We start from the raw sequence: 9,541 nt of genomic DNA on the forward strand, positions 1-9,541 counted from the left end.
CAGATTAAAATTATATACAACTTATTTTAAAAATAGCAAAATGCCTTAACTTCATTATTTTTAAATCTCCAGGAAGCCTTAATTATATAGAAAATAACCTTAAATTCATTAAAGTAGATAAATTATAAACTATATATTCAGTTTATGCAATCAAAATTTCAAATATATATATATATAAATAAAAAGTAGATTTTGCTACTTTAGAGAGATAGAATTAATTATGCTTGTCATCAAACAAATAAAAGAAAAGTAAGCCAAAACAGAAAACAGATTCAATTACGGAAACAGAAAAGAAATAAAATTTTATAAACTAAGACTTATGTGGCTCCTTTTAAAATAATTTAAATTACACAAATTCTTACCCAGCTGTAGATCTTGCATTTCTTCCAGATCTGCAGAAGCACACAGCTGGTAGAAAATGTGGTAATTTCTTTCTTCAGGTGCTTGGAAGGTGACTCGTGATTTTTCAAGAAGATAAGTACGCATGTTCGCCCCAATGATATGATATTTGGTGTTGAAATCAATTTCTATATATTTTCCAAATCTGGAACTGTTGTCATTTCGAGTGGTCTTAGCATTACCTATGGCCTATAAAATAGTATGAATTATTTTCTTTAAATCAAAGCAATTGCTTAATTACATAGTTGTAATAATAATAATTAATGTCATATTCAATATGATTAATATATTGAATTATTGTTGAATTCCTTTCCCACAAATTAGTTTTTGTGAATCATGTTATTAATTATAAAAAATTTTGACTCAAAACAAATAAAACATTACTAAAATATTTAAAACCGATAAAATATAATCTTGAAATTATCAGCAATTTAAATATTCTAAATGATAGAATATACTTCATAAAGTACAAAATAAAACAAATATTAATTTGTTTGAAAAACTTCATAATTTTTCTTGACATTATATTAATGTTTCTGCAATTATTAAATGTATGTCAGAAAAAGGAGAGGGGGCGATTGTGTTCAATGTTTGATGAAATTATTGCTAAGGAAAATATTTTTATAAAGTAAACTTTAAAAGTTATATGGTCTAAATAAAAGTAACTAATATGATGAATTTTAAATTTTCCAACTTGCAATAAAATATTCACTTAAAATTTATTTTAGATTTAAACTTTTCACAGTAAACAAGATCTCTAAATAGAAACTTGTATAGCTAAGAAAAAAGTTTTACTTAATAAATAAAGCAAGTAGGATGAAAAAAATTGCACAAAAAGTAAATAAAAATTTAGTTCCATTTTTAAAATACAGATATAAATGTGTTTAATACACTGCATGCTAATTTATAAATTAAACAAACATATACAAAAATAATTTTTTTTTTTTACAGTTTAATTTTTAAGTGATTATGTATAGTAAATTTTTTAGCTTATAACGCATTTAATAAGCCAATTTGCATCTTCTATAAGAAAATAAGGAAGATTTTATTTTGTAAACTTTTATTTCTTTCAGTGCAAAATATGTAACAAAAACGATAGCTAGAAATTTACCTCCATAATGGGATTGGAAGCCAACACTTTCTTTTCAATCTGAGTTTCAGTGGATGAACCTCCAACAGTGGCAAAATATCTCATGGCATATTTAGCTGATACTGTTTTCCCTGCACCTGATTCCCCACTAACAATGATTGACTGGTTTTGGCTCTCTCTGCAAAGGAATTTTTATGTTTACATTTTGGCAAGAAATAAAACAGATCTGAAATTTAATATACACAAAGAGTAGTATAAACCTGATGCAATATTTCCATATCAAAAGAAATTATTAAAATGTGCCTTTTTCACCTTTAAACTTTTGATAAAGTAATAATCAATAATAGAAAGGACTTTTGGGTGATAGAGTTTCAATTGTGACAAAAAACTTATTTTAACTTATATAACTTATTTTATTTCTGTTGTTGTTATTGTTTCTAATGGCACTTGTCATAGACAAGCCTGCAGACGAAGTCAGCGATTTTAAGCTAAGAGAGCATCTCTTGTTTTTTCAGCAGCACCATCTAGGACCAAGAGTATGTCTTAGCTACTCACACATCATACTCCTTTTTATGGAGCGGACTATATTCATGCATTTCATTAACTCATCCACAGATAGCAATTTAGACCTGAATCGGAGAACGATCATCTCTGAACCAGTGCCCCCAGCGGTATTACTCTCTACATTGAGGAGTTTGTAACCCCGACAGATTTATATGTGCATCAGCTACCACACACACGGAGAGTCTTTGGCCAGCAGGATTCAAACTCGCAACCCAATTGATGCGAATCCAACACCCTACCACCAGGCTATCCAGGTCTATTTTATTTCTAAAAAAACAATTTAAAAACAATTGCCAATGAAATTATGCAATTCATTTCCTAATGCTACCCAATTGTGAAAATGATATCGAGTAATCATCCAACTCACTATCAGACATGTTCGTAGAATATATAGTTTTTACACATGCATCAAAAGAACTTGATATGCTAACATTTAAGGTGATATTTAAATTTTTACAAAGCACAATGGTCAAAAAATATTTTTTTAAAAATAATAAAAAATTTTTGTAGTGAATGATTTATAATGTTGAAATGCTCTGAATTATTAAATTACTGCAGTCTTTTTTTTAACTTTCAAATCTATAATTGTTATATATTTAAAAATACCTTTCCATCTGTGTGTAAGCTTCTTCTGATACAGCAAATATGTGAGGGTCGAGATCTCCCATGGACTGCCCTCGATATGCCATAATAGTGTCATTGCCATAAATAGGAAGCTCCTCATATGGATTGATAGCAACCAGAACAATACCTGAAAAACAAAAAAAGAAATAATTAGTATTCATTGAACACTTAACACTAATGAAGGTTTTAATTTTAAAACTTAAGTTGTTGTAACTTTTCCCCAGAGATAAATATATTTGTTCGATTTCGGAGAATTTATGCGCAATATGATCATTTTACTGTTGATAGAAAATGAAAAAAGCCTTGAATATACAAGAATATAACAAATAAAAATTACATATCAGAAAATCGATGAATATTATAAAGCAATGTCAAACTCATCAGCATGCTTCCAAAATCTCTAATGGAAGCTACATTATTATTAAATTGTTTTTAAATCTGGAAACATAAAATGTGCATTGTAATAGATACATTTAAAAAAGAATTGCAAAATATGTTTTTAGTTTTAAGTTGATTCTATATAAGAAACTTTTTTTAGTTTCCAACAGATATGAAAGAGTTATTTATTGCTCAAAGCTGAAACTTTTATACACCATAAGAGATGAAACCTTATGCACATTTCTCATATGCTAACTTATAAGGAAACACCAGGTTAGGATGTGTTCTATCACTTTTTGGTAAAATTTAATCCTATTTGTCCGTTTAATACATTTTTTACAACCTCTATACATTTTTAAGGCATAACAAAAAACTTAAACAATTTGAATTCAAAGCACATTCTTTTACTTGAAAGAATGTGCTTTGAATCTCATAAAATAATAATCTCATAATCTAATAATCTCATAAAAATTAAGCTTCTTCATAAATATTTCTTCATTTCATTATGTGGAATATTTTCAGAACAAAAATTTTACTATAATTCAACAGTAGAATAATAATAAAAAAATAAAAAAAAATACAGGATTAATGCTAGAAAGATATTACTTATTTTTTTTTATGAAATATAAAAGTATAATAAACAGAATAAGAAACACAAAATTAAATTAAATATAGTGTGCATATATTGTTACTTTAAAAAACAAGTGCTTTAAAATTATTATTATCAATGAAAGAGGTAAAACATAATATAGGATGCTGATGCATTAATAGCTCATTATTTATTTTGCATTCTAAACACTCTTCTTTCACCAAATGAGTACAAATTTTGCTAAAACTGTATACCAAAAATGCTAAAAATAAAAATTTTACCTAAAAATAGCGTGTATTTTTTTTTCATATTTTAAATTAAATTTTTTTAACAAGTTGAAAAATTAGATAAAGTATGAAATAAAAGAGTAGAATCTAATATAAATTCTTGTTACTTACCACAGTACGTGTAGATGGCATTTTGGTTACAGAAACGAACTTGCAAGTTGTATAAAACTGTAAAAGATAAAATCTGTATTGAAAAATTTATCATATCAATCTTATTAACAGAAATACGAAATGAAAATGAAGCTATAAATTTATTAACGGATTTTAATTTATTTATACATATTAACAAGCTAGAAATATCTTATCAGTTTGAAGAAGCTCTTGTCTTCCTTTTAAAGAATACAGAATTTAAATTACAAAGCATATTTGTACAACAAGTAACTTCATTCTTTATAAATCAACAAATAAGTAAAAATATAATTTTAAATAAATTCAACATGTATTTTTATTGATATTTTTGTAGCATTAAAAGATTAAAATTTTAAATTCCATTTTCCTGAAAATTATTTTTTATATCTTTAAATACCATGGATGTCAAATATTCCATAAACTCTGTGTTTCAGCAGAATTTTGATATTTAACAATTACTTGAACCCACAGCAATGAAACCAATGACAGCATTTCATATTTTATTATGCATAAATTCAAAATAATTTTGACTGTCAAAATTTTTTTAATTTTTAAACAAAATTTAAGTGTATTATAAGAATTTTTTTTAAATATAAATAATATTAAGTTATCTTATTAAGATATACTCTAATATGAAAAAAAAAAAAAAAAGGAAATTGTGTTTTGTAGTTTGAAAAAAAAATGAAATACATAAAACTACTTTTGAAATTCCTAAAAGAATGTTTAATTAAATGAGTAAAACTAAATATTCACAAGAAGGCGGATGAAAAAAAATTTAAAAACACTATATAGGTTCATATAAAATATGTGCAAGCAGTTTTGTATGCAATAATTATAAATACCTAAATTTAATTTATTTCTCTATTAATAAATAAACTCTTTATATCAGTCTTAGGTGAGAAAAAAAAAAGAAAAAGAATTACCAGCAGGCTCATGGAGATAGGAAAGGGAAGTAAGATCATTTTCTCCTATTAGGATATCAGGATTTCTCAAAGGGGGCAATTTATCATCTGAGGTGACTTTAACGAGTTGAGTCTGAAAATTGGTGAGAAGAAAAACTTTTTGATTCACAACAGTAGGAAGAAAAATTGAATTAAATAAAAATAAAATATTATCTTGATTTCAGAGTACTACAGGATAAGGCAGCATTAAGACACAATTTAAATATAATATAATAATTTAAATCAATTATGACACAATTTCTTAACAATAATTATTTAAGACAATGTAAACAAGAAAAAGACACGAAAGTGTGCATTACAGTAGCATTAAATTATATCTACATTAAACATTTTTTTTTTTTACTTCAAGTCAAAAATGTGAAAAAATAATTTATTATTAATTTAATTTTAAAATGGCAACAATAGCAGAAGTAGAACTATACAGCACTGCACAATTTAAAGTAAAAATTATCTTTTTTCACTCTTGCTTATTCTGAAGATTTTAACTCTTCTCATTCTTTACCATGGTAAAAATTAAAATATTAATGCATTATGAATTTACAATCATATTGAATACATCCATTATAAATATTTGTCAGATTCAATAAAACAAAATATAAAAATACTTACTGATCCATCTTCAAGTTCCACTTCAAGCTCATCTTTACCAAATTTCTTTACCTCTGCTCCAACCCACACATGTGTTGGATCTGGGATCCAAACACGAGCCCCCTACAAAAATTAAAATCATGAGTATTTTCTATATTTTGTAATATTATTATTGTAACTTTTTTTCAGTGCTTCAAGATATATAACAGTTAAGATACAAATGATTTATAACCTAGTAATATAAAATATTACCCAGAAACATTATAAAATATAACCTTCAATAATCAAACAAACATAACAAAAAACAATTTTTAAATGCTTAAAATACCAAAAATTACAAATAGTGCCCTGCCTCCCCCCCCCTCTCCGATTACCTGCTCATTCTCAACAACTTATATTTTAATATATATATATATAAAAAAAAAAAAAAAAACATCAGAAAATAAACTATGCTCTTAAATTTATTACAAATATCCCTTAAAGTAAAATTGCAGGATTAACATTATTTCATACTAAAGCAATTAATTACAAAATTTAAATAAAATTATTTTATTAATCAACTTATTTTATTAATACTAAATGCACCAAAATTTTGCAGATGCACTAAGCTTCTAATAGGAAAACAATCACTGGAGCATTGGATCATGACCTTAACCGAGATGTTTTAATAAAATATCATAATTGTGAAATTTCTCACAATATTACACCAGCATTTGACAATAAAAATAATTTTTAGAACCATTTGATTTTAAACATCTCAGTACAAAGTTCAAGATCATTATTTTTAATTAAATTTCAATTTTGTATTAAAATTTTTTTTAAATTTTCTTTTCAACATTGAAATTGCAGTGCAATTTTCCTCAGTCGATAAATTTGTAACTTTTTTTTCCCCTCAAGACAAATAAGGGTCAGCAGCAGAAGAAAGTTTAATAAGTTTAGATTTATTTTTAATTAAATTAACACTTAATTTTTAATGAATTAGTTTATTTGAAATGAATTAGTTATTAATATTTTAAACAGAAAAAAATTAATAATTAACTCTTTTTTTATTTCATTTCAAAACAGCAGATAATGAATTTTCTACAGATTGGAGAATGTACCAAAATTACACAAAGATATACAATTTAAAAGCTAACAATAATATGAATAAAATAAATCAATTTTGTTAGACTAAAAGATCAATTTAATTAGGGCAACATAAGTTATATGGAGATAAATTACAACACTTTTCCAATAATTTACTTTACATTTTAACTAGGTATAAGATGAAAATTTATAAGTGAATTCAATACATTTTACTTGCTCTGGATAAAACATTGCTTATAAAGGAGGGGAAAAAAATTGTATCACTAATCAATGAAATAAAGATTTAATTTTGAATCAAATGCTTAAATTTTTTTAAATCAAATTATCTATAGGATCTACAAATTTTTTTGATATTAACCAACTATATGCTCATTACTTCAAAATAATAGTGTAATTATAGAAAAGAAACCAAATGTAACCATGCCAACAATAATATAAAAAGGAATATTTAAGCTAACAGCTATAACAACATATGATCAAATGTAATATTATTTAAAAAATACAGCTAAAATTTCAAAAAATTTAATAAAGGAACAATAAGCACATGAAAAGAGTAATGCATTTAATCATATAACACTTAGATTTAATAAATTATATAAACAACTGTTTAAGATAAAATTAAAATCTATGCATATATTGAATTTTCAATACATATTCACAAAGATATTGGTCAAAAATATTTGCAGTACAAAGTATTTCAAATATTGATCAAGATTTCTATTCAGAAATATGTTGTATAAAGATACAACCTCATAAATATTACAAACTATTAAAATGTCTATTAAAATTGAATGCTTATTAAATACTGTAGACATACCACTTCCATCACTGAATCAAAATTGTGTCTTTTTCGTGATTCATATTATATAAACTGTTCTCTAATATAGCAGAAGCATTGATTCTCAAATTCACATATTCAATATCAGAGTTCTGAATAATATTTTATTTTTACTATTGAGATAAAAATTAACGGTATACTCAGAAAAGTAAAAATAATTACATTGTGGCAATGTGTTTCCACGCAAACGATCCATTTGCTAATAACGAAAATTCGATACACGTTTGATAAGCAGTAAATGAAAACACGGCAAAAAAACTAGTATCACGTGAAAGCGGAACAGTCACATGCTTCCCGAAATACTTGTGAATGAAAAAATTAACACCGAATCTATGATTTAAACAGAAAATTCTTACATAACAGCTGACAGATGCAGGAGAATGTCACCTACCTTGGAATAGAGCTCGGCAGTTGACATTTTGATGAAGGATGATGTTTTCTATCTTTCGCATGTATCCCGCATGTTCTATTTTTTTATTCAGACGAATAAATTCATATTGATTTATATTCTGAAAGACAACAGAAACAGAGTGAAAGAACTACCGTTTCAATAGAACAAAAATAAATAAAATCCACCCACAGATATTTTTCATCCACACACATTCTGTGTAATAATATGAATATGTTGTGTAAGCAGATGGACTAGTTTTTGAATGCCTACCTGATCAACGCTTTAAAAAAACCGGTTGACAGTCTATTCTTTCGCTACCATTAAGGACATAAAATTAGCAAACAATCGAAACTAACTTCGGCGACCACCTTCTGCAAAATCGATTATTTACTTTATGTGCCGTTCGATAGAAGAAAAATAATTTTCTTTTTTTCATGAAGAAGAAAACAGAAGTTCGGTCATTAAAAAAATAGAACGATGAAAATTTATAAGCATGTAAAATATGTCATGGAAGGATCAGTTTTGAGAGTGCCAGAGAAATTCTTCACGAAAACGAAAGAGTTGTACCGTATTGCAGACCTAAACGTGAAGTTGAAGCTGTGACGACATAGTGGTTAATGACATACCGAAAAACAAAAAGAATGCTCTAGTCTCAGTTTCTTTTTCGAATTTTTAAAGTAGAACTAAAAGTAGTAATAATCGATATTTATAAACAATAATTTAAATATTGATTATTTATAAGTAATTTTTCGTTCTTTATTAAGAAAGCGAATGGTAAGCAAATAGCGAAAACGAAACTGTGATTACATGTCGAAGAAAAATGCATTCATAAATATCGAATATATAACTTATGGTTCTGTGATCTATCTAGACAGAATCTTTTCTTCGTATGCTATTTTTTTTCCCTATAATCTAAATGAAATGGTACTTGACGTACAGTAAAAAAGCAAAGAGAAGTGCAAAGATGATATAAGCCTGGAGTCAGTCTTCGGCTGAGCATTATGAATCTCAGAGATAAAGAAAGTATTTGCTCATTAACTCCGTCTTTATAATGCCATATAGAACAAGTTAGAGCGAAAGATAACTTTCATTCTAGCTGTTATGTACTCTAACTACACCAATGATTATACCACTGTTAAATTCAAATTCTTGTTCAGAAAAGTCGGTTATATTTCTTAGAATTTTCTTTTGGAATTATCTATTTGTCATCTTACATTTATATTACGTTGTGAGGGATATTGCCACACAATCCATACCAGGAAGATACAGAGATTTTAAAAACAATAGATTAACATCAAGATATTATTTATCTCAATTTATTACTAGAAAAGTCGGCTTCGAAATTCAATCTGGACTTGCACATGCAACTTAAACTCATAAACGTTATAAATAATGTAAGATTGTTGATAAAGCTTTAAAAAGTGATTTCTCATACATTCACCTGCCTTTTACTTTGTCACATAAAAAGTATACGAAGAAAATTGTTGTAATCATCGGAAAATTGAAACGCGAAATTTTGTCGAATCATTACTTTTTCAGACTGTCCTACATCGGAAAACACATTTTTGTATTTATGTCTGCCTATTTATGAAAACAATAACTCAAAAACATATAGA

At 26.2% G+C, this 9,541-nt stretch overlaps 1 protein-coding gene across 6 annotated transcripts in view; it reads right to left on the minus strand.

Annotated features, from left to right (window-relative positions):
• LOC129971579 (unconventional myosin-Va-like) overlaps positions 1-8,436 on the minus strand; it is a 54,929-nt gene extending 46,493 nt beyond the window's left edge. For 4 of the 6 annotated variants that reach the window (XM_056085477.1, XM_056085472.1, XM_056085478.1 and 1 more), the window contains exons 1-8: positions 8,196-8,436; positions 7,926-8,043; positions 5,632-5,733; positions 4,984-5,095; positions 4,043-4,099; positions 2,660-2,804; positions 1,511-1,667; positions 363-588 (exon numbers count right to left, since the gene is read on the minus strand). In XM_056085477.1, coding sequence (XP_055941452.1) covers positions 363-588; positions 1,511-1,667; positions 2,660-2,804; positions 4,043-4,099; positions 4,984-5,095; positions 5,632-5,733; positions 7,926-7,952 — 826 coding nt within the window. In that variant the 5' untranslated portion in view covers positions 7,953-8,043; positions 8,196-8,436. Of the gene's footprint in view, positions 1-362; positions 589-1,510; positions 1,668-2,659; positions 2,805-4,042; positions 4,100-4,983; positions 5,096-5,631; positions 5,734-7,513; positions 7,686-7,925; positions 8,129-8,195 lie in introns of those variants that run through there. The other 2 variants (XM_056085473.1, XM_056085474.1) reach the window with 2 other exon arrangements.
• Positions 8,437-9,541: the final 1,105 nt, after the last annotated feature.

Source organism: Argiope bruennichi, chromosome 6 (genome assembly GCF_947563725.1).
Source record: "Argiope bruennichi chromosome 6, qqArgBrue1.1, whole genome shotgun sequence".
Lineage (NCBI taxonomy): Eukaryota > Metazoa > Arthropoda > Arachnida > Araneae > Araneidae > Argiope > Argiope bruennichi.